The sequence below is a fragment of the Equus caballus genome, chromosome 1, assembly GCF_041296265.1.
Source record: "Equus caballus isolate H_3958 breed thoroughbred chromosome 1, TB-T2T, whole genome shotgun sequence".
Classification (NCBI taxonomy): Eukaryota; Metazoa; Chordata; class Mammalia; order Perissodactyla; family Equidae; genus Equus; species Equus caballus.
Genome location: NC_091684.1, coordinates 188,890,274 through 188,916,922, shown reverse-complemented (window position 1 = coordinate 188,916,922; position 26,649 = coordinate 188,890,274). Strand labels below are relative to the sequence as shown.

The 26,649-nt window shown below is 37.5% G+C and overlaps 1 protein-coding gene across 17 annotated transcripts in view; it reads right to left on the bottom strand.

Annotated features, from left to right (window-relative positions):
• The window catches only part of MIA2 (MIA SH3 domain ER export factor 2), an 88,117-nt gene that overhangs the window by 8,472 nt on the left and 52,996 nt on the right, over positions 1 to 26,649 (bottom strand). For 8 of the 17 annotated variants that reach the window (XM_014734174.3, XM_023624352.2, XM_023624369.2 and 5 more), the window contains 7 exons: positions 22,663 to 22,764; positions 21,669 to 21,729; positions 21,052 to 21,087; positions 17,128 to 17,195; positions 15,816 to 15,898; positions 13,818 to 13,946; positions 10,185 to 10,343 (listed from right to left, as the gene is read on the bottom strand). In XM_014734174.3, coding sequence (XP_014589660.2) covers positions 10,185 to 10,343; positions 13,818 to 13,946; positions 15,816 to 15,898; positions 17,128 to 17,195; positions 21,052 to 21,087; positions 21,669 to 21,729; positions 22,663 to 22,764 — 638 coding nt within the window. The remainder of the gene's footprint in view (positions 1 to 10,184; positions 10,344 to 13,817; positions 13,947 to 15,815; positions 15,899 to 17,127; positions 17,196 to 21,051; positions 21,088 to 21,668; positions 21,730 to 22,662; positions 22,765 to 26,649) is intronic. The other 9 variants (XM_023624357.2, XM_070274556.1, XM_070274600.1 and 6 more) reach the window with 2 other exon arrangements.

Below are 26,649 nucleotides of genomic sequence, written 5' to 3'. Positions count from 1 at the left end.
ACATATAAATCTGAAGCAAATACTAATATGTAAATTCTGGGAGGTGACATACAGGATTTTGCTACATATCTGTGTTTCTGTTTCTTCATCTGCAAAATGGGACAAACACTCTTAAGAGTATTAGAATGATTCATAAAAAGCACTTAATACCTGGCAAAAAGTAAACACCCCAAAGCAATCGTAATGATCAATTAAATTTTTATAAACTATGTTAAAATATAGTATCGACTAGTCTCCAATTTATGACCATAAATTTCAAATGGATACTCAACACTGCCCTGTAACATACCACACTTCACCGAAGTTTGAGCTCCTTCACTCTCAACGACTCCTGTATGACTTTTTTCTCCCTCTTCAACTCTCTGGCCATCCCCTCCGCGCCCACCCCAAGTTAATGAGCTTGCCAAATCAACAAAACATGCAACTAGACCCCCTCACCGACCCTCGCCCAATCTCTACATCTGCACCCCTTGCTCCACCTCCCTCTTTTTACAATAGATACAGTGATTCAGCTCCTATCTAACTTCTCAGTTACACTCTGGATCCCAGCCTTTCTGTTTCCTACTCAAGGGCTTACTTTTATAATTATACCCTCTCCCATACATCATCAACTTCTCCTCCTATCTTGGATTATTCTCAACAGCAAATAAACATGTTGTAATATTTTCGATCTTTACAAATCTCATCTCTCACTTTTACTGAAAGCAAATTTTTTCAAAACATCGTCTGCATTTGGTCCCACATCCTAACCTCCCCTCAATCTACTCTCTTTAGGAAAAGTGAAAATTAAAGTTTATGTGTATAAACATACACAGCAGTACTTTATCAACCAAATACTAATCATCAGAATTTACACAGGATCATTATACAAGAAGATATAAGTGATACGAGAGATATATACACTCCCAAAAAACTGGTAGCCCCAAAATTCGGAAAGAGTTTTAAAGTAAATATCATCCTCTAAGAAGATAAAACCATTGCTGAAGATGTTAGGACCCCTTAAGTTTATGAGGACTCCAAAACCTCACCAATGAGATTAAAAAGAGCCTAAGTTAAGACAAACTGTAATTCCATCAAACAAATCTCGTCTAAAAATATGTTCGCAATCCAGGACAATGGTCTGCAGGAATGTATACGAACCAGAGCGAGTAAAGTAAAATCTACGCCTGTGCTTCTAAAGCCAGCAAACCGTTCTGATCTGCTCAGCCTGCTTGTCTTTCTCAAAGAAAAATTTAAAACCATCCTCATCAACCTGGCTATATATGTCTATTTGTCCAGCTCTTCAAGAAAAAGAGACAAAAGTAAGTTTTTATACATGCAAGGCTGAAGACCAGACTTAACTCATGGCAATACCACCAAGGCAACAGCCGCTCAGCCTCTCTGCTACCCCTCACATAAAATATATTATCCAAACCAGAAAAAGATAAGCTCTGACAAAATAACGGAAGCCAGGAACACACTCCCTGCTCTTTCAATAACTAAGACTAAGAATATTAAAGCTCAAAAAAGGACAAGGTGGAGAAGCGACATAATTCCCCTTTAATTCACACCTCTCTACCCCACGTCATAAGAGATTTGCTGAGAATTCAGATTCTTTATTCTTCTCTATTCCTTCTCCCTGTTGGAAAAGGAGGCTGTACGACTAGACAGAGGACTAGAAGGATACTGAAGGCGAGCTCTGATCAGGAGGAGCACTGAGGATCAAGAACGCCAAAGAGTAAAAAAATGATAAAAACCGAAACTTTGTTTCATTAAAGTATCTGTGGTTTTCTTACTCTATTTTTTAAGTTAAAATCCTACCAAAATAAAATATTTACATGAACTTAGACACAATTACGATCTTTCTTGTTAGATTCATGAATATAATTATTTACATATGATGAATTGTTACTCGGGTTAACACCAGCACTATAAATTATTTGTAACTTCCCTGTAGACATAATTCTCGAGAATCAGTTAAAAGGCTAATAGCCAAGAATTCTGCAGGTTCATTCTCTCACAGTCAAAAAGCTATCATTTAAATTCTAGCATTACTTTTCTCATTTGAATTATTTGTTACTAATATTGTTGAAACACATTACTAATTATATAGTTTATATAAGGCAGAAGAATATCTTAATATCCATGCTTCTTAAAATGTATTAGTAACTACTAAATTGGGAGTTAAGAGATCAATTGTTAAAGATTTCCTAAAGACTTGCTGAGACTATTACTCTTCAAGATTGCTCAATACGCACAGCTTTCTAAACAAGAACTGCAAAGGCAAGACAGTTACTTAGAGGCCGTTCATCAGAAAAGGCTAACCAAGAAAATGAAATATTCCTTTCTTCCAAAGACTAATTTAAAACCCAAGAAATTGTAGAACACAAATATACTTTTTTTAACAGTTATATAATAAGTGAAAATACATTATATAAATATATTCCCTCTGGTAAACTGCATTCATGTCCTCAATTCTTTACCCTTCCTTGCAGCCTTGTCCTCAAGAGGTGGGATATATTTCCCGCCCAATGAGTCTAAATTCTGTCATGTGACTTGCTTTGGTCAATCACATGTTAGCTGTTGTGACTCAAAGAGAGGCTTAAAAAAACACTTGCATGTTTTTTGTGAGTTTTTTTTTGATGAGGAAGATTGGCCCAGAGCTAACATCTGTTGCCAATCTACCTCTTTTTGCTTGAGAAAGATTGTTGCTGAGCTAACATCTGTGCCAGCCTTCCTCTGTTTTATGAGGGACACCGCCACAGTAGGCTTGGCAAGCAGTACTAGGTCCATGCCTGGGCTCCGAACCTGCGAACGCCAGGCCACTGAAAGTGGAGCACAAAAACTTACCAATATGCCACCGAGCCAGCCCCTAGCACTTGCATGTTTCTGTTTTTCTCCTCCTCTACTTCAGCAGAAGGATGAGAGACTCACAGAATGAAGTTCCCTTTGTTATGGAATGAAGCACTGAGCAAGGTAAGTGATAGCGGTTAAATTTTTGTTGCAGCTCAGTATTTAAGAATTTATAATTGACTGGTTATCTCCAGAACATTTCCTGCTAAAACTCTAATTCTGATTACTATAAAATATGTGAATATTAACAACTTATTTATATTATTCATCAAGAACATTTTTTCTGCTTAAATTATAAAAATTTCTAACTAAATTCATAAGATGAATAAAACAAACTGAAAATGTCTGTGCATCTCAATGCTGGTCACAGAGCTGTGCTCAAATCATGAAAAAATCATCAAGTTAATGCGTAAGAATACTTGTACTTTCCTATTTGTGTATAAGGCTTTTTTTTTACTTTTGACTTTAAAATAAAGATTCACAGAAAGCTGCAAAAATAACAGAGAGAGGTTCTGCATACGTTTTACCCAGTTTCCCCCAGCGTTTACATCTTTTTTAACTACAATGCAACACAATAACCAGGAAACTAACACTGGCACAATGCACGTGAATAGCTCCTGCCATTCTGTCACATGTGCAGACGCGTGTAACCACCACCAGACTCAAGATACTACTCCAACGCCAAAAACATCTTCCTCGGGTTCCCCTCCACAGTCACGTCCACTCTCCCCACCCAACTCTCCCTAACCCATGGCAACCACTAATCTGTTCTCCATTTCTAGAATTTTGTCATTTCAAGAATGTTATATACACGGAATCACACAGTATCTGAGCTTTGGAGAATTTTTTTTTCACTAACATAATGAGATCTATCCAACATTTGAGATCAACATCAACATCTGAGATCTCTCCAAACTGCTGCATGTACCAAGACTTCATTATTTCCAGTTGATTTCCACTGTGGGTGAGAACACACTGCATGATTTCCATTCTTTTCAATGGGGTGAGGTTGTCTCACCACCCAGGATACGATCTATCTAGGGAAATGTTCCATCCGGTCCTGAACGGGATGTGTATTCTGCTGCTGTTGGGTGACGTGTTCTATAAACACAGACGAGGTCCCGCTGGTCGGTGGTGTGGGTCAGTTCTTCTGTATCCTCACTGGATGGTCTGTCCAGTTGTTGTATCAGCTGGTGAGAGTGGAGCTGAAATCTCCAACTGTAATTGTGCGTTTGTCTGTTTCTCCTTTCAGTTCTATCACTTTTTGCTTCACAGGACTTTGCAGCTCTGTTGTCTGGTGTGCACACATTTAGGATTTGCTGTGTCTTCTCGGCCCATTTTATCATTATGTAATGTCTTTCTCTGTCCCTGGTAATTTTCTTTGCTCTGAAGTCCACTTTATCTGATACTAATAACAGCCCCTCCTGCTTTCTTTTGACGACTGTTTGCATAGCATATCTTTCCCATCCTTTTACTTTCAATCTACCTACCTACACTGTTACACTAGAATGAGTTTTGATGAGACACAATAGCTGAATGGTGGTTTGCTGGCTTGTTTTTTAATCCATTCTGCCAACCTGTCTTCCAATTGCTGATGTTAGGACAGTTTACATTTAATGCAATTATTGATATGTTGGGGCTTAAGTCTGCCACTTGCTTTTGTTTTCTGTTTCCTCTGTTTATTTTTCTTTTCTTTTTCCCGCCTTCGTATGGGTTACTTGGACATTTTTAGAATTCCATTTTGCTTTATCTGACCTAGAGTGTTTTTCAGTATGTCTTTAAAAATATTTTCCAGTGGTTGCTCTAGTGATTACACAACTTACCACAGCTTACTGGTGTCAACATTTACCAGTTCAAGCAAACTGTGGCTTAACCTGGAACTGGAAGTCTCCCAGTAAGTTTTTAAAAACGGAACAAGGGGTGTTCACCGACGAGTTTAGACAAGAGTGCTGGAAGCAGTCTTTGGTTTTACTAACATCGTATATTACATGTTACTTGGTCTACCACCTAAATTGAAAATTATCTAGCAAATCTCAATGTTAACCATTAATACCTGGCTAAATTTTCTATTACGCAGCTAAACAGCCTACACAGATGACGCAGTTCCTCTGTCTCTCGGTGTAAAAGACTCAAGTCCGAACAGGTAAAGCAAGTTTCAAAAACCACACAAAAAGATAAAAAGCGAACACTGGAAACCAGACTTCTTCAATTCCAGTCCGAATGCTTTCTCACCTAAACCGTTCTTGCTCTACAACATGCAATCTGAGTCACAAACACAGAATAGAATCTTAGATGAGCAGATACAGCGCACCGCACACTCTTCAAATCGATTTTGTGTACAAACTGTGCCAAAGTCGAATCAGCCTTATCCCAATACAGTGACCAAATCTGTGCGTTAACCTTCACTAATCATTCATACTCCACACAGTTTGGGAAGAAAAGATGACTAAAACTTATACTCGTCTATAAGAAGACTGAATCTCCAGCTAAAAGTAATGAGACGAAAATGTCGAGTACTTGAAGAAACTAGGTCCCTACTTGCTAACAAAACCTCTAAGCAATAAAAATGTCTGGGCTAGAATACATAGGAAAAAGACAAGTTATAGTGTATCTTTTCTATATATCTCACTATATAAGGTGAGAAAGATTTTCACCCTCTTCAAAGTAGCTAACAGTGCAAAAACAAAAGATTCCTTGGAACAATGGAATCATTTAAAATTATTTCTGCTTACTCATCTCAAGTCAATGAAAATTTTAAAAATTTCTGCCAAGTACTAATATGTTAAGGGAATATATGAATTTTATGAGGTATGCTTAATAGGACTAAATTACAGAAAATCGCCAACAACTACAGAATACATACTCTTTAGAAATTTAGTTATTGTAGCTGTCCTATTATTTTTTAACACAAATGTCTTACACTAAAATATTTTCAAATTTAAGAAAAATTTTAAAGGCACAATTACTACTTTTCCGGAAAGCAGGACTCTGCACGAGTCCTGACAATTCAACATAATATAAAATGTAGGGGGATTACTTTAGATTATCGCCCCCTCTGTCTTATGGAAGTCCATACTTCAGAGCTGAGAAAACAGTGACAGGTAAAATGAAATGCTCAAGATTACACAAAAATTCACAGCAAAGATAAGGTAAAGCCAAATCTCCTCATTCTTTGTTCTCTAATTTACCAATTAGCTAACTGTAAAACAAAACACAAGAAACACCCCGGAAACCTGTCAGTGACTCTTTAGACGGGATGGCAATGTACCAAGGGCAAACGCTGAATCCTTTTGTAATTTTACTCTAGGTGGGAACACAGCTAATAGCTAAATGCATTTATCAGCTTTCCTCCAACTCAAGCCAGAGTCTCAGGACTCACTGAACCCCGCTCGTCCATAAAGTTTAGAATAGTCTCTAAAACTCCCTGCTGTGTCTGCAGAATTATCCCATTTCATTAAAATTAGAGATGGCACAGGTGATCGCTGTGTTCAGTCAAACGGATCAGGTACAGTATTTGGAGACACTCTCTATAGAATGGATGCATATCTCTTCTATGAAGACATCAATTCAGAAGGTCACAATTTTGAATTTTTAGTTAGACTTTGAAAATAATGAATACCAGGTTCCATTTCTAGCATGGCGGAGTAAGCTCACAACAGATTGGCCCTCTCACATAGAATAACTCTGGACAATCTACAAAAGAAACTACCTGTAGTGCAGCTACCACAGAAAGCAGAATGGAGGCTCCTCAAAAAAATCAAAAATAGAACCACCATATATAATTCAGCAATTCTACTTCTGGATATTTATCCAAAGTAAATGAAAACACTAACTCAAAAAGGTATCTGCACCCCCATGTTCATTGCAGCATTATTTACAATAGCCAAGACACAGAAACAACCAAGTGTCCACTGATGAATGAATGGATAAAGACAATGTGATATATATATACATGATGGAATATTATTCACCTGTAAAAAAGAAGGAAATCCTGCCATTTGCAACAACATGGATAGAGCCTGAGGGCATTATCCTAAGTGAAATAGGTGTGACAGAGAAAGAGGAATACTGTGCGATCTCATTTATATGTGGAATCTAAAAAAAAAAACAAAAAACAAACTCACAGAAAAAGAGATCAGATTTGTGGTCACCAAATATGGGGGGATGAGGCACAGAAACTGGATGAAGGTGGTCAAAAGGTACAGACCTCCAGTTACAAGATAAACAAGGACTAGGGAAGCAATGTACAACATGGTGACTATAGTTATCGCTGCTGTGTGACATACAGGAAAGCTGTCAATAGAGTAAATCCTCAAAGTTCTCATCAGAACAACAAATTCTTTTTTCTCTCTCTTTTATTTTCCATCTATATGAGATGATGGATGTTACGTAAACTTATTGTGGTAATTATTTCATGATTCATTTTACTTATGATGTAAGTCAAATCACTGTGCTGTACAACTTAGACTTACACAGTGCTGTATATCAATTATATCTCAATAAAACTGGGAAAAACTAAAAGATAATAAAATAAAATAACTAGGCTTTGAAGCATGAACAAAAGTAGGCAGATTTGAGAAAGGAGTGGGAACTTGGGGGAAGGGACTGGCATGGGGGAAGTTTTCCACTTTTCATGGTTTAGCCTGAAGGCAGACCATAGTCCACCAGCAGCATAGAGCAGTCAAAACTCATAGAACTTTCTGGCTTGAAAAATCAAAGGACAGAGCCCAAGAGAACCAGAGAAGTAGAGCCTAAAATTCTGAGTTTTCTGCCCAAGTCTATGGCTGACCCCTGAACCACACATCTGCGAGAAAAACTAAGCAGTTTCCAGCTGAGGCTAAAAACTGAACTGATATTTGAGCTGCTGCCCACCAAGGAGAGAAAGTCTACAGTCTGACCAACTCAACTGTCTTGTAAAACGAAACCAACAATACTCTTCAGAGACAGATCACAAACTCCAGAATTTCCATAACATCTAGGATACAATTCAATACTACTCCACACGCCAAGAGACAGGAAAATGTGACCCATTCATAAGGGAAAAGACAATCGGTAGAGGCCATCCTCAAGACGACCCTGACGTGACAGTGGTCACACAGGACTCTAAAGCAGCCTTTAGAAAACTGCTCAATGAGTTTTAAAAAAATACTTCTAATGAATAAAAAGACAAGAGATTTCAGCAGATAAATCAAAATACAAAAGAAAAAAAACAAATGAAAATTCTAGAACTGGAAAATACAACATCTAAAATAAAACTTTTACTGGATGGGCTTAATAGGAGAATGGAGATGACAGAGGGAAGAGTCCATAAACTTGAAGATGGAGCAATAGAGATTATTCAACCAAAAGACAAAAGGAAAAAAATTGGAAACAAAATGAAAAGAGACTCAGGGATCTGTGAGACAGTATCGAAAGGTCTGAAAAATTATAGGTTTCAGGCAATTGTTTTTTCTCTCTTTTTTTTTCTTGAGGAAGATTAGCCCTGAGCTAACTACTGCCAATCCTCCTCTTTTTTCTGAGGAAGACTGGTCCTGAGCTGACATCCGTGCCCATCTTCCTCCACTTTATACATGGGACGCCTATCACAGCATGGCTTTTGCCAACAGGTGCCACGTCCGCACCCGGGATCCAAAGCAGTGAACCCAGGGCCGCCGAGAAGCAGAACGTGCAAACTTAACCACTGCACCAGTGGGCCGGCGCCCTCAGTCAATTTTTAAAGGACATATGAAATACTTTCTAATTTTACGAATGAACAATAACAACAAAGTCATTGCTGTCTGAGTTCTAGGCTCAGCTGTTTGCCCAGCTAACTCGACTGCCAGCTAACCTCTCAGGGAGCTCAGTGCCCGTCTCCATAAAGTAAGGGCAACGGATAGATCAGTGGTTTAAATTTAGCTTTCCTCAGAACCTACTAGGCAGTCTTCTAGAAAGACAGGCCTCACCGCCAGAGTTCGTGTTCAGGTCTGATCTGAGGTGAACCCAGGTAGCTGCATTTTCCTGAGGTTCCCTAGGTTCTTTCCGGTGATAAGCCAAGTCTGAGAACCACTACACTAAATAACACTTGGTGAGATGGGCAGAGCGCGTGACGAGGACTCTTGGCACTGACAGCTTGTAAATGCTCTAAAGGAAAGTCCTCTCACAGATGCAGAGATAGGATATCCACCGAAATCTTGCCTTCAAGCCCCTTAAGAAAGGGGCTGTAGTTTACTCACCTTTATTTTTGTCACACCTAAACTTTTTAATGACTGCTAAAGTCAAGAAAGAATCTTTGAAAGATGACGTCCTATGCCACCCCCAACAGATGCTTAGTTTGTAAGTCACAGCATATATATTTCTAAATACGAAAACAATAAGAAAAAATACTCAGCTTTCTCAGAATTCTTCAGGTATTTATTCATTGAATAAATATTTACTGAGCCAATACTACAGGCCTAGTGTCGTTCTGGGTGCCGGGGACACAGCAGTGAACAAAGTGACACAAATCTCCATCTTTACGAAGCTGACAGTTCAGTGACATCAAACAGAGGAGAGCCACCGTATCAGAAGCTACGAGTCCACAGAACAGACACACAACCACAGCAAAGGCTGACTCCTGCAATTAAAGTTTTCCCACCACAATATTCTTCCCTCTCCAACTTCTCAGGAACGAATCTGAAGTAGCATATATTTTTTAACATAATTAATTTATACAAAGCAGGCACAGCTCACTTCACATAACAGTGCCCCTGAAACACTGTGCATAAATAAAAGTTTAGCAAACTAAATAACTTTAAATACATTCCTTGGGAAAGTAGGGGCTATTCAGAGAAGAGCAGGGATGGCCTTACAGGACGTTCTGCTGGGACTCCTCTGGTAAGTCTATTTATTTTGGCAGTTAATCTAAGATACAGTGTTCAATGAGAAAAGACAATTACAAGAAGGTGAATAGTATAATGGCAGAGAAACGATGAAGGGATTTGTACACCTATGTTTATGAACGTATACGCAAAAAAATCCCCAAAGATAGAAAACTAAATTCTGGGAGGCGCATGCTAAAATGACGAGGGGGATTCTTTTACTTTCCTAATTATGCCTTTTCTCCCTTGTCTGGATTTTCTAAAATAAACATGTACTACTTCTATGAGCAACAAAAACAATAAAGACATTCCATTTGGGGGGGTAAAACCGCTTTCTGTAATGTGAACAATTACCCCTAATTATTCTGTGTGGAAATCTGTTATCATTGTTCTCTAATGTATATCCTGGTTTTTCTTAAGACACGGCACACGCGTCCTCCTCTTTTCTCCCATTCTTGTATGTGGCACTTACTGGTTGCCTTTTAAACATAAATCACAGCGATACTCTCTCCATACCTGCTGGAGGGATCATCATCCTGCGGTCCTGGTCCCAGGGAGGTGACAGGGACCCCGTGTCGGAAGGCGCTCTATGAGGGTCAGTCAGCCTATCGCAGCTTGACTCTCCTCTTTCATTGCTAATCTGCTGGTCCAGAGGATTCCCTGGGCCTCTCAAGCCTAATTAAAGAAAAAAAATACAACACTGTTTTATCTAAAAAGGGAGTATAATATCTATCATCAAATAAAATCCAGACACTTTTTAAAAAGTGAAAACAATCAGATTCCAACAAAGTTTCCCCAAGACACATGAGACTAAACTCTATCCTGCCAAAGCCATTTCTAGGACAACGAGGACAAATAACTTTGCCACGTGCATAAACAAACATTTGCCTATAACATTCACTTTTAAATGTTATCACCATCATCATTTACATATATAAACCAGTGGTTAAACTGTAAATTATAAATACTAAGTCTGAAAATAAGAGTAGAAAGTAAATTGTAAAGATTTCTATACCAGATGAATAGATAACTCTAAAATGAGGGTTTTGTTGCTTAAACTAACTTGCTAATAGCCAAAGAGAGCGTGATTCCTTTAAAACAGTAATAATTCTGCAACTACTCAAAGTATTTTTTAGAACAACTCTCTCAGAAATGTACTCAGATTAACCTAAGAGCCACTCAAGAAATTGCATCTCAATGTTGCAATGTCTCTCTCTACTTCTGCCCCAAAATAATTTTAACCAGTCTGATTACAAACTTTATACCCACCAGATAAATTTGGCTTTAAATGGTTTTTAGCAATTTATAAATATCAAATTCACCTTCAAAAAGAGCTCACAACTCCGAAGGCAAATCTAAAATAAGAGTTTCAAAAACATCACCACCATTAGAATAAACACTTTGAACACAATAACGCTCATCTGGATAAGAAAATCTTTACATTTATAAAGGAGGCAAATCATTTTAAAGTTCCCTTCTTATGACCATAGAAAGGATGGTACCTCAGTTAATAACTCATATTCAATTAAAATGGAAAAGACAAATGTAAAAAAAACTTTAAACCATTAAATAACAAAATATATTAATACCTCATTTATCTGTCATTTAATGGGGAATGAGGTCTTCTCTAAATTACATTACCCAGAAAACAAAAGCTTATTCCCTTCATGGAACAGTTTTAACAAAAACAAAAATTGAATAGAAATCTTTCTAAAATGCTTCCCACATTCAGTACCTCCTTTAAGAAAAGAGACAAATTAATTTGACCTTTTTTCAGTACCTTGTGCAAATCAGTATAAGCATTTTTTTTTTAATATATAGTAATCTTTTTTAAAGTTTTCTATCTACTCTTTTTTGTAAAGCCAGGAGGTCAACTGACTTTTATGTCAGAAGGACAACCTATCTCTTTTCTCTATAGTTGTACATTCTTGTAAATTCCCCGAATCTTCCCTTCTAGCTTGCTCATCCTTCTAATCAGCTCATTAGAAGAAAAAGGCTGGGAAAGCAGAAAGTTAAATTGGTAAGAAATTTGCAAGAGTCAACGAGGCTGAGTTCTTCTAGAGGGAAGCATAGATCTCTAAGGAGACATTCAAAGGCTTCTCCTGACCGCTCACTTCCAGAGGACCACCATACAGGCCGATGGACCACCATACAGGCCGATGGACCACCATACAGGCCGATGGACCACCAGGTGAAAACCTGCAAACTGGAAAATGCTAAAGGGTACAACATTTCATTCAGACCAAATGTTACACACAATTTACCCTAAGAAGAAATTATTTTCCTTATACTCAATCTTGTTTAAACACATATCTCATCCAAACTCTCAAATTTAAAGAGAGAATAAAAGGAAGGACGAGGAAGGGCACTGCCCACCCTTCTTCAGTGGGTCATAGAAACTTTCAGTCCAAAGCAACTCTTTTAAGACCTGCTGGTAACTTACCTAAAACTTCTGTATCTTTTCTAACAAATAGTAAAACACCCTTGCAAATTATCTAAACGCATCGTATCTTGAAAGTAACTAAAAAGGAGAGGGAAGTAATTTAAATAGGAGAGGAGAAATGAAAGGTAATTTTCACTCTAATTCCAAGTATTTCGTTGGCTACAAGCAGTCCTTGACTTATGCCATTCAATTCCCAGTGATTCACATTTGCAGTTTAGCCAATTACACCCTTATTTCTAGGGCACTGTTTTTCAGGCTGGTAGCTGCAACCTGTTGTGGTATACGAAATCAACTTAGTCTTAATCCACATTTTTTTTAATGAAATGGAACAGAACTGAACAGACAATATCAGAAAGCATCAAAACTAGTAAGGGTAGGACTAGTGCATGTAACAGGTTTCAACTGCATTTATGTTGGTGTGTAATATGACATGAGATAAAATATATTTTTCACTGTAGGACAAGGTAAAAACTTGGGGGAAAAACAGATTTGGGGCACTTACAGCACACATGTGAATTTCTAAACTAGTCCCCTTCCTGGAGTGCTCAGAACGAAGCTCTCCTGGAATCCAGTGTCAGACTGCAAGTCAGCCTCCTTCCCTCGCAGCTTTCGGTTCAAAGCCCACAGAAGCAGAGGCTCTCTCTGAAGCGTCCCCAGGCTGAGGACCATCTGCAGCGGGACTGAGTCCACAGACTCCCTGAGAGGCTATTTTGATGAGCAGTACCCTTTTGAATATACGCGCGTTGGCAGGTTGGGTTTAGCTTTGGTGTTTTATTTAGCCTCATTACTTTCTGTTCCTACCGCAGATTCAATCTGCTAAAATCACTGATAAAAAGCGGGGGAGGGGGACACGACATGGGAAGAAGGCCACCAGCCCTTACTAGACACAGACTTGGGCTAAAAACCTAAGACTTCTGATCCTGGAATAAACAGGGCTTTCTATGGTTGAATTTTGCCACAATTCAAGGGGAAATTTTAAAGCAACTTGACAAAGTGAACACAGTATGGTGAGCGATCAAAGGAAGAAATCCAGCTGCACAGGGAACACCAGGTGAGCGCTGACGCGGCAGATGCAGACAGCCCAGCGGCGAGCGCGAGCTGGAAGCAGCTCCTGAGATCCCCAAAAACACAGGAGGCGGCAACAAAGCGGACAATCTCGGGCCAGTCCCACAAGCACTAGCAAATGAGTCAGGGCTCCTTTAAGGTTCCCATGAAAACCCTGCCTACAAGAGAACACCTCTGAATTCCTGGACTCTAAAAAGAGGTGCCTTCCTTTCTGATTTTCTATATACAAAGATCATGATAATGAAGTAAAAAAAGATTTTAAAAATTCTACACTCTAGTAATGCTTCATTAAATACAGTTTTATGCTAGGTTATATTATTATTGTATGTTCTGTACTCTTTATAAAACTTTATATTACATAGTATGATATGTCATTTTTAAGAAGTCAAATATGATTTTAAAATATATGCATCAAGCGCTTGATCAAAATGTAATCTATTATAACACCGTTTCTAAGAGAAAAATATTTTAAAATTAGATGTCATAGAGCTCCTTTTCCAGACAAAAGTCACCCACAATAAGTGCAAGGAATGCCTGTATTTTCCAAAGGTTTATTTTAAAGATCATTTAAAAGATAAGTGGAGATGAAAATATACAGGAAGGAAGAAATCTAGAGCAGTAAAGATGTTTAAACAATATACCTCTTCCTCGTCCCCCTGGAAGCAAAGGTGAGAGTCTGAGTGGGCCCTCCAACAAAGTGGGAGGGGAGAGAAAAGCTCTCGTTTCAGGTGAAGGTCGACCCAATGGTGAGGGACCATATGGGGAATGCTCTGGAATAATTAAAACAGCATATTTAAAGTCATAGCTTCAATTAGCTACACTACAGATTAGAATTCCATGTCAACAATTACCATCAGGTCATCCCACTGCAATTTACGGTTAATCCATGTCCTGAAAATTAATTATGCCTTGGGCTTTGCTAATATGAAATAGAATTAAATATGGAACCCTGTGTTTTTGAGGTCTGTCTAGCAAATGGACACTATAGTCAATAAAAACATTATCCTCTTGGTAAGTAATACACTTAAATAACCATACAATATTAAGCAAGGGATACTGGTGATATTTTGGAGTTATAAGAGGATTTGGGGGCGGATAAAGTTTGGTTTGGTTTTGTTTTTAACGGTATTAAGCTTCCAGATATTTCAGCTGGTGAGGGTTGTAATGTGGAAGGGCTCAGTTTAAAGTAGAGCCAGATAGGCTGTATTGGGCCACGAATTATTTGAGTAAAGTTCAGATTTTGAAAAGTAGGAAAAACACACAAAATACTCTGAACTATCAGAAATTACTTTTGACTCATTATCAGTGAAAATTCAATTTGCATATACTAATTCATCAAATAAATCACTTTATCTACAAACCATATAACCAAGAGCCCTATCATTTACAAACTTCACCCCTCCCAAATTACAGTTATGCTTCTAAAAATCAACAGCAACATCAAAAAAGAAACTGAAATACCACCAAAATAACACTCTTTAAACATGTTAAATTTATTGTGTAGCTTATATAATATTCAAATATAGTTACAACAAAAGATCAAGGCATTATTTACCCTGGGACTTCTGCATTAGGTTCAAACAAAAATTTTTTCTGCATAATTCCCCCCACTCCAAACTTTGTTACTATTTGAAATTCATAATAACCTGCTATTTTTAAAATGTAGGGGGCTGGCCCAGTGGCACAGTGGTTAAGTTTGGCGTGCTCTGCTTCAGCGGCCAGGATTCAGTTCCTGGGCACAGACCTACAGCACCCCCTGGCAGACATGCTGTGGCAGCATCCCACATACAAAATAAAGGAGGAATGGCACAGATGGTAGCTCAGGGACAATCTTCCCCAAGCAAAAAGAGGAAGATTGGAAACAGATGTTACCTTAGGGCCAATCTTCCTCACCAAAAAGAAAAGTAGAACTAGACTTTCACGTTAATGAAAACTGGACTCTCAAAAGTGATTTTTAAAACTTTTCAACGGCTATTAAAATGGGATTCCACCTATATAAAGATAGGTTTCTTTTCACTGCCTCAGGAGCTTAATTTCAACTGAAATTACTTTGAAAAATCTAAAGTATTTGGGATAGCATTAATGCTAACTCATTAACGAATGGACTGAAATCTTAAATACATCTTCCAAAAACCTTGTTCTCTCTTGGGGATAATTAAAGCAATCAAAGCTCAGATTATTAAGGTTTTCCCACTTTTTTAATTAATACTTTTCAATAATTAAAACCCAACTGTTTTAATTCTTACTTTTATAATGCAAGCAAAGTCCAAAGAATAGTTAATATGTAAACAGTCACAATGTTATTCCATTTAAGCATTCCTTATTCATTCTCCCCAAAATTAATTAATGAGTAGCTTACTTCATGCCAAGCACTTTGCTTTTCAAGGAGCTCAAGGTACTAAACATGTAGCATCTTATAAAATTGCACTGAGAAAGGGAGGCAGCAATTATTTCCATTATTGCTAGGGAAACAAAACTCAGAAACTTGGGAGACTACGAGAGAACTAAGATTACAACCCTGGGTCCAAAATCTAAAATATTTATAAATAATAGTGTTAGTTTACACTAATATAAACTCTATGTGCAATATATACATATATATGTATTTTAAATGAGGGGTTAAAAAAAAAAAATGCTACCTCTGCCAAATGCTGCATTTGGAACATCAAGTGCATAAGGATCTTTTTCTAAAAGTTCAAATTTAAACTCTGTTTCTGTTAATCTGCAAATAAAGAACAAACATCTCTAAGTTACTCGTCCAAGAGAAGCACCCACATTTCAAGAAAAATGTCACTATCAAGTATGAGCTACACTTCACTATCTCAATATCTGCACAGAAGAAACAGATCTTTTCAAGTTATTCTGACCAAAGCACCTTTCTACATCCCCCACTAGTTATTTTGGGGTAAGAGGTTTCTTTTTGCCTGGTGGCAGTGATGTTTCATTGAGGTTTGGAATTGTTTTGTTTTTTCTTCAAAAACAGACTACCATCAGTACTACTGCACAGAATCCACATTTTACAAACAGCAGGGTCCTCCAAGGTCAACCAGTTCATGTCTCTCATTTTACAACTACGGAAACTGAGGCAGGAATTTAAATGATTTACTCAAAATAAAAGTGCCTGGAATAAAACACAGGGCTCCCGCTCCGACTCATGTGTGCTTTCCACTGTAATGCTAGCCATATAATTCCAATCATAACATAAAATACAAATCCGATTAACTCTTCCTACTATTTTACTCCTAAACCGTTTGTCTTCAAATTTTTTAAAGAATCTTATTTCTAGTTCTTGGTCATCAGATCTGAAATAAAACATTTAATCTTTTAGTTTTAATTTCTGAGTAGAAAAGCCAAGCAAGAAAACTAAAACTAACATTGGATAATGTTAATAGTACATTCTAGCAAGAAATTATAACACTCTGGGAAGACTGTCACAATCCTGACAGAAAAGCATCTACTGTTCCCTTCGATCATACCTTGTAAATTTTTATTCTCCCTTTCATTTTATTACTGTAAAGCAAGGCCACTCAATACGATAAAACCAGGGGATGAGAAGAAATAATAAACATTTATTCTGTCCACTTATAAACTAAAAGATGTCGATACTCTGAGAATTACTATGTCAAAGAGATTCATTCTTTGTCTTTCCATCCCTTGTAACCTCCTTCTACCTACTCCAGTTATTAAAAAAAATTTTTTAAGTTACCCTTTTTACAGAAGAATATGTGAACAGTTTCCTTCTTCTGTTAGAGTGATCTCTCTAAGACAAGAGTTTCAAACAAAAAAATCTAGTAACTTATAGTAAAACTAATAAATGTTTCACCACTAAATATGCTGGATTCACTGCAAGTTTTCTTGTTTATCCTTATAAAAGTATTAACTAATTAATAAAATAACTAAGAATAAAAGTAATAACGAAAGTTTTTAAAGTGTTCCCACTAAAATACTTACTTTTGTCTGTTGTGAGCATTTTCTTTCCTTAAATCATTGAGGTTTCTTTCAGCATTCCGTGCTGCCAACTTAAAGAAAATAATACATTTTTAAAACACATTTATACAAACTTAAAATGAAAGATACACATACATAAATATCACAATGAGAACATACAAAATCACAATCACTTAAGTAAGGATCTATTTCAGGAAACACAATGTAAAGATTTTTAATTTCAGAATTTCTTTAAAGGGAACGAGTTTCATGTAACCAGAAGACATGAGCCTAAGGTTGGAGCTGCATCATGTACGTGCCAATGAATGCTGTTATCTAGGTGCAAAGTCAAGGATTAGCATTATTTGACGCTGTAATATCCAAATAACATGACAAGAGCCGTGAAGTAAGAGGACCCAAGCTTAGGTGATGGGAATGGGGACTCAGGGCCATTATCCATGGGAGCACCACCATGAAAGCAGGCAACTGTCTCTGGAGAGAAATCACCGCGACTCTGTGAAACCATAAAGGTCTAAAACAGTTCACAGGATGTGACAGGGGCCATTTTTTTAAATGGCTGAATAGAAGCAAAGCATGCTGCTTTAAGTACACAGCACTGTAAAGATTCTATTCCTATAGGCTTTCATATTTGTTTAGTGACACTTTTATTTAATAAAATAAAAGGTTAGAAAAATCAGAGTATATATGTTATAGAAAACAAAGCTTACACTTATAATAAATACCAAGAACATGCACTATTTCCAAATAGCTGTGGGCACAGGTGAGACTTGCATGGAACAGTGCGTGTTCCCCAGTCATTCCGTGGACTCTGCAGATCAGAGGCAGCAGAGCACGGAACGTCAGACCTGCCAAACTAACCAACCCACTGGGGCAAGCGCATCCATCCCACAGAGGTAGGTAAACTGACTCAGTCTATAACCACAACTCTTTACAAGCAAAAAGAACTCTGCTATCAAATACAGTCACTTAAAATTGTGAACTACACGTGAGAATTGACTTTAACTGGCCAAAGAATAAATTATGTAAATATTCACACACACGAAAAAGCTTAACCATATTTTAGCACTCGCTATCAAAAAGATTTCACGTGTAAATCATTTTCCAGTATATAATCATATAATCAATTTTGTACTAACAAAAAAGAATGACACCATAACAATTTTAGTTAATAAAATATCAATTCATTTAACTTCAACAAGGCAGAACGAAAATTACTTCTAAATGTTTTCTATGTAGGATAGTATGACATATCTACTCTTAAGTATAAGGCACAAAACAATGCATAGTTAATAAGTCAAAAGTAAATTCTACTGTGATTATAGTGCTAACAATATTAAAGATATACTTACAAAAAACATATAAAAATAAATGATGGCAAATAATTACAGGCTCTTGAAAAGCTTACACTTAAAAGTTAGGTAAAACTGTAATTTCAATGAATGACCATGCTGTACGGTAAAACACCGTATTCAGAAAGTAAATACTTACAATTTGCAAAAAAGCATTTTATCAGGTACAGATGTTAAGGGAAAAGAAACAGTCCCTATCTTAAGAAGCTTAAATCTGTGGTAGGCACAAATATAAATGACTATGGTACTTGCCACAGGACACATAAAAACAAAGTACCATGTGAGTTCAAAGGAAGAAAAGATTATAGCTAAAAGGATGCAGCAAAGAAATGCTCAATGGAAAAAGTAACATCTGAAATTATGAAATTATTTATAACAGTAAAAAAGTAGAAACAAACTAAAGGTTTATCAAATAGAAAAGGTTTATATAAATTATGAAACATTCATAGAAAAATACCTATGATATACTAAGTAAAGAAAGCAGGTTATAAAACAGTAATATATAATATGATTCCATTTTTTTAAACATATATGTGCTTTTATGTCTAAATGTATTCAAAAAAGTATGGAATAATTGAAAGTGATATTCTTGGTTACTTCTTTGTACCTTTCTATATGGGCTAAACTTTTTTTGTTTTGTTTTGTTTGTTTGTTTGTTTTAATTTTTATTTTTTTCGGATGCACATCATATTTCGAATTCTGTATACATTACATCATGTTCACCACCCCAACACTAATTATAGTGCATCCCCTCACATGTGACCCTAATTACCCCTTTCGCCCTCCCCTCTCCCCCTTCCCCAATGGTAACCACCAGTCCAATCTCCAATGCTATGTGTTTGTTTTTTTTGTCGTTTTTATCTTCCACTTATGAGTGAGATCATATGAACTTTTATTTAATGAGTATTTATTATTTTTATAAAGCCTGAAAAATATCTTTTCATTTTAAGACATAAAGGGCATTTCCGCAAGTTTTTAAAAAAAGTTAATGTCATTTACTAAACAAGAAATTCAATATACAGTAACAGAAAAAGCACGAGACTTAGAATCTAAAAGGTCAAAATTTCAATCTCTATTCTTCACTCTTTGATTGTGTGACCTCGGGCTGTTCCGTCATCTGCAAGACCTGAATTATAATACCTATTTTATGGTTATTGTGTGGACTGATTGAGTAATATATGTAAAATGCCTTTAAGTACAGTCCCAAGAACACAAGATATTAATAAACTCAATTCCTCTCCATCTTTAAAAAATAATCTGCATCTGAGTGCTTAGAAAGTGGTGAGGAAGGGTCGGCCCCATGGCCTAGTGGTTAAAAGTTTGGTGCGCTCTGCTTCGGCAGCCTGGATTTGCAGGTTTGGATCCCCGGCATGAGCCTACACCACTTGCCGGCCATGCGGTGGTGGCAGCCCATATATAAAGTGGAGGAAGACTGGCACGGATGTTAGTTCAGGGTAATCTTCCTCAGCAAAAAAGAAAAGAAAAGAAAGTGGTGAGGAGTGGTGAAGAAGACTAAAATCATCATTTCCAAGCTCAGCTTAATTCATTAACGAATCTTCACTGTATTGAGCAAGCCCTCAATACAGAAGCATACAAAATCTTAGAATTGGAAAGGAACTTGACATTCAATGTATCTAATTTCTCACCCTATGCTGGAATCTCCACTCCAAGAAATATCTATGCCTAAGACGCCTAAGAAATATCTTCCAAGCTTCAGTATAACATAGTGATAATGACAGCTAACACTGAGTGCTCTACGTGTCAGGCACCCGGCTGACAGCCTGACATGAGTTGTCTTATTTAATCATCACAATAACTCCAGGAAATAGGAACTACTGACACTTCTATCTTACAGGTGAGGAAACTGGTGGCAGGTGATGGAACCAGGATATGAACAAGACAGGCCGACTCCAGACCCCATGTCTGCACCCACTGTGCAAAGTGCCTCCCCTTGTAGACTCTTAGGGCCAAGTCCCCCAAAGGTCAGCTATTGCAAAAGCTCCACATGGTAGAAGGGTCATTCTTATCATGAGTCAAAACCTGCATCCCCGTCCTTTCCTCATACAGGTCTCCCCTGGGGCACTGACATGCCGTTTCTCACAGTGGCCTTTTCCTTAAAGTCTATCAAGTATTCAACAGTGAGAAGCAGATACCTGAGCTATCTGACTTTTAGAACTAGAAGGGATGTTAGATATCACTGAGTCCAATCCACTGTTTACAGAGAAGTAAGCAGCCCCAGAGAATTTTAAGTAATTTGTCCCTAATAAGCAGTGGCAATCCAGCACCCTGAAAGAATGAATCCATGAACATTACATCACTGTCCCCAGAGAGAGGATAACTCCTTGCAAAGAAACAATGCTGAAAGCAGAGACGGAAACATCAGATTCTTTGAATAACTATGTTGTAACAAGGTATTCAGTTCATAAGGAACACAATTTCACGACTGGTGAATTAAAAGAAACTGATTTTTTAAAATACTACCATTACTTTTGGTGTAAAAGTGTACCTATCACACCGCTCATTTAAATTAGGAAAAAGAACAATTTGACAAAAGAGCTTAAGAGTAATTAATACTTACCCAATTATCATGTGCTTTTTTCTCATGGGAAATAATCTGAAAAAGAGAGTCATTAAAATACTACTGGTAACTATTAAAAACATTCACATCTACCACTATGATTTAGGACACAACTCATAAACTCAAAAAATAACAAGTATCTCTGAAAAGTCAGTCAGTAACATTTTAAAGCAAATGTCATATACACACGCTCTACCCTATTACACTTTTAAAACAGACACTGAATGTAAAGACAACTAAAATTTTTGTCCAGTAAACTTCTATTTTATGCAATAATCAACTACAACAGGAGCTGCCAATTAAGAGATAACCGGCCCAACTGAATGTGAGACCAGATGCTGACACGTTTATTTGTTTATGCAATCCCCACTCCCAGCACAGCGGGAGACACGGCAACTTTAAACAGGGTCTCTCAACCAGAACCCCGGGCTCCCTGGAAATGTTCCACAGCCACAGGCAAACCTCAGGAGAGGCACACAACTAGTCAGGTAACTATACTCCTGCATCACGACAGAGATACCAGTTCAAACACATCAGAACTGTTTGAAGTTACACACACACACATGCACACACACGCGCACACACACACGCGCGCGCACACACATGCACACACATACCTGCCCTTGATAAGAACGAATAGTTCTCTCCAATTCTTCTTCAAGATCTTTGGCTCTCTTTCTATAAAGAATAAATAATCATTCTACTATTAACATATACTAAGAAATGATAGAACAGTATCTCTACTGAAAATAATAATTAGGACATCTAGAGTGCTTTGTTTCATGTAAAAAATAAGTGCAGAACTCTACACAATAATCACCTTTAAGAGGTTCTAAAGTATATTTTTTCCTGATGTAATTTCAACATTAATTAAGCTTTACTTAGGATGACCTAAACCAAAGGTCATGCAAAGATTTATATGCTATATTGGTTCATTTTTTTTTAAGAGGCATGATCTTGAAAGATTTATTCAGATGACTATAATCTTAGAATTCTTGGAAATCAACAATCTGTGTGAAGTAAAATGTTACTTATTAGCTTTACAAGACTAACAAGATAATTCCTTCTATTTGGATAAAACTCAAGCTTACTCTTCCCAACGTAAAATGAAGTCTCATGACTTTTGGGGACACTGCTGAATCTTGCCCCTTATTTTCTCTGGGTTTTCTATTATTTTCATGGAACTAATGAGGAGCAAACCAAGGTAAAAACTAGACTCATAGTCTTATAAACAGAACTTTAGTTGTGGCTCACTCTTCTTTTTACGGCATAGTTCTTCAGCTCATTAATGTTGGATACACTCCTCTCCATTTGAACCAAAGAGGAAAGACCTTGAAATTAATAGCGATTCATAAATTTCTTGACATTAACATAAAATAGGATTGCTCATATTCAAATACAACTAATGCACAAGATTTAAAATCACACATGCTAAAAGAAAAACATTTTTTCTTTTTCCTATTTTCTGTAAAATTGAAGAATAGCAAGACATCAAATGAAACAAAAATATGTTGTTTTATTTTTTTTTAGTTGCTTTATCATTTTTCCTAATATTAGGTTTTTGGATACTCTCCCAACCTCAAAAAGAAAAGGATAAAATATATTTAATACCTATAGGTCTCCAGTTCTTCGGCCGCATGGCTGATCTTTTCATCTGCTTTGGAAAGTTTCTCCTCTTTCTCCAGCCGGTAATTTTCCTCTACTGTTAATTTCCTTAAAACAAAAAGCATTTTATTTCTTTTACTACATGTCATAAAATAATCAATTATATCTTTTTAATTATAGCACAAGTGGTGCTTCCCAAAGCAATTTGCATAATACCACTAAAAACATCATATGCAATTAAAAAAAGTATCTGTGTAAATACTCCTGGTGTGGAATTGAATATTGTAAAGCTTCTTATCTAATACAGCATTACTAATATAGAAGCTTCAAGAGTTATCTCGAAGAATTTGTCATAGAAATAAGATTGTCAAAGGTAAATATTAATAAAAACTATGATGACTACATATTATTTATCATGCCTTTTTGTAACGAAGCATTGCATGTATTAGACGAGAAGTCACCAACTAACGAACTGGGTTTCAATAATCTTTAAATTGGTTGTTCAGTTGTTAAAGTAGTGATTAGGCTTCCAGGTCAGTTCATCCAAAAAAACCCTCATAATGAACCCAGAGTAAATAAAGTGAGTAGTAGCACTAGTCCTACTGACTACTTCTAGAGTTCTTACAATGATAACAGCTAACTTATTGAGCCATTAGTATACGTCACAAACAGTCCTCAGACTTTTACATGTATTATCATCTTCAGTTACCACAACAGCTCTACAAGAAGGGTACTATTTTACAAAAAGGAAAATGAAGCACAGAGAGACCAAATAACGGGGCCAAGGCCTAGACCTAGCAAATCGTGACCCCACTAAACCCACGCTGCTTCACATGGGATCAGGAACAACACTGCCCTGGAGAATACTTCTTGAACACCACAGGAAAACACATCGGGACTCCCAACTATGGATGTCTCCCTTTCTTCACGATCTCTGGGCAGGAACATGACAAAACCACTGAAGGACTTCTGCAGGGCAGCAGGAAAAGCTTTCTGTTCTACACGCTACCTCACCTATGGCTTAGAAAGCGCTCCTCACGTCAATCGCTTCATAGGTGTTGTAAGAAAATAAAAGTGATCTCCCTAGGAAGAGCCTGAAAGTGTGACGGGCTTAGAGACGGAAGAGAGCTGTGTTCTTACAGACTGTGAAGACTGAAAAGGGCCAGAAATTCTCTGACACCCCTCCCACTGCGAGGTAAAGTCTATGACCCTTCCCCTTGAATTCTGGCAGGCTCATTAATGACGGAAATCACGCTGTGAAAGAAAACCTAGTGATACAACTCAAAGACAGTCACATCTTACTGCACATACTTCAAGCAACACATCGAGCTTCTGTGTCCTCCTATTTCCTTCTCTCCAATATGAAATTTGGGAAAGTGCTAGTAATGTAATGTATCAGTCATGAAAAACATCAATATAGCATCTAAAAAATGACTGAATCAGTCTGATTCAGGCAAGAGTTTTAATTTAACATTTTTCTGGGACTATCAACTCTCTATAATCTACTCTGAAGAACAATCAGAGGCATAATTCACTGAATTTGAGTAGTTAACATTTTAATTTAAATATAAGAATGGAATATACAATATTTTGGGAATTCAAAGCATTTCAGGGTAATAAATGAAATCACGATATGAACAACACAGACACAGCTAGGATTCTACTCAGCTTCCCATCCCTGCTTTCAATACCTACAGAAAACATCTTTTCTTCTTTGAAATTTTAAACATTACTCATTAAAATTCCATAAGCAACCATTTATTTTTTCTTCAAAAGATACCCTCAAAAGTATTTCTTTCATCCCAAATAATCCCTTTTATGTACAAAATTTACTCACGATATCTTTCATCCTAACCTAAAAAGAAGGGCCCATTCCTAGGTTTGCTGACGGAAACCATAAGGCTCCTCCGCAGGTCTTGCATTTGGTCGAGTTTCTTTCTCTTTCATACCCTGAGCAGTCCCACGTGGCCCAGAATTCCATGAACAGCAAGGTTTTAAATTCTGAATTGAATCCAAAGCACGAGGGAAGTATGCAACTTGGCAGTGAAGGAGCCTAAGCAACCACCCAGCATCCTGACCTCAATGGAGTGTTAATGTCCTCTGCCAGTTTCCGAATACACACAGCAGAATCTCATTATTCCTGCAGGTCGCATTCTATCAAGTAACCACAAACCCTCAATCAGCAAACACTGAACCCCTGCTCCTAGGGGAGTCACAGGGTTCGGTTCCTGGGAGCTCTGGTCACAACATTTTCATCAATCAATACACAACCCTGTTTTCCGTGTTTCTGTTAAAGACATTTGATTCAATATATTTTCTTGATTCATTAACAACAAACTCACAGCCAACAGGATTAAAACTTATGCCCCAGAAAAGCTTATCTGACACATGTATTTCTCTACTAGGCACACCACAGCCTTCCCGCACTTAGGAATACTAGACAGCGCTTCAGTACTACACGTGGGGGCCATTTTAAACAGCTAAATCACCAACAAAAAGCATAAAAAATGTGGGGGCTGGCCCAGTGGTGTAGTGGTTAAGTCATGCACTCCGTTTCAGCGGCCCAGGGTTCACTGGTTCAGATCCCAGGCGCAGACCTACACACTGTTTATAAAGCCATGCTGTGGCAGGTGTCCCACATATAAAATAGAGGAAGATGGGCAGGGATGTTAGCTCAGGGCTAATCTTCTTCAGCAAGAAGAAGAGGATTGGTGGCAGATGTTAGCTCAGGGCTAATCTTCCTCAAAAAAAAAAAAGCATAAAAAATGTGGTAATAAATACACTGAGTAAAGAACACTCATGCACAGAATAAGAGCTAAAATAAGAATGTGGAGTATCGCCTTGTTTGACCTCAACTGGGATCATGCACAGTGGGCAATTCAAATTTTTCACCACTCTGTGCATGTCTCTGAATGACCACTAAAGTTCCATGAGTATTGATTCTGGGTTACAAATATACTTTCTCAAGTAGGTGAATTCACAAATATAGTCTACAAATAACAAGGATAAACTCTATAACTTTTATTAAGTATTCAAAAGGGCCTGAAAGATTGTTATATTTTATTTCCTTTTCTGATGAAAAAAATGTGCTATATTGGTATTTGAAAATCTGAAGTCTCCAAATAGGTATCTCTAGGGTCTTCTGTGTACCTATGCATTCAGGCACAAGCACACTCATGCACACACTCTTTCACACCAATATACAAAGGCACTAAACATATTTATCCATATACTCAACAAATACATAATGAATAGCTACCACGTGCCAGGCATAGTTTTAGGCACTGGGAATATGGAAAAGAAAAAAATAAAGCAATTCTCTCTTGGAGTTTACATTTAAGGTGGGGAAAACTAAATAAATAAAGAAAATCCATGAATCATCGGAGGATACTAAAGCCTACAGAGAAAAACAAAGCCAGATAAGGGGAGAGGGAGTAGCAGGTATTATTCCAGTTAGGGCAGGCAGACAAGGATTCTTTGAGGCAACACTTGAATCTAGATCCAAGAGAAATGACAGACTGAACCTTCTATGGTGGAACAGCGAGGAACAGCGTTTCAGGCAGAAGAAGCAAGAGTCAAAGAGCCTGAGGTAAAGACGCGCTGGCATGCCAAAGAGCATCAACCAGGTCAGTGGCTGGAGGGGAGCCAGGGAAAAAGAAAATGAATAAGCTGAAATTAAAGAGGTATCCAGCGGCCAGATCTTGTAGGGTCTTCTAGGCCACGATTAAAGCTTTCGATTAAATTCTAATCGTGATATGAAGGCACATGGAAGTTCCAAGCAAGATAGTGACAATACCCATAATTTAGGTTTTAGAAGGATCATGCTGCTGAAAACACAGTGCAGGGAGTTAAGAGCGAACAGAGAAAGACCACTCCTGAGGCTAGTGCAATAGAGCAGTACTCTACCACATTATTCTGTACTACACCGCGCAATGAGGCGGTCCTAAGTGATGATGGCTGCGATCGGGGGAGGACGGGAGGAGGTGAACAGTG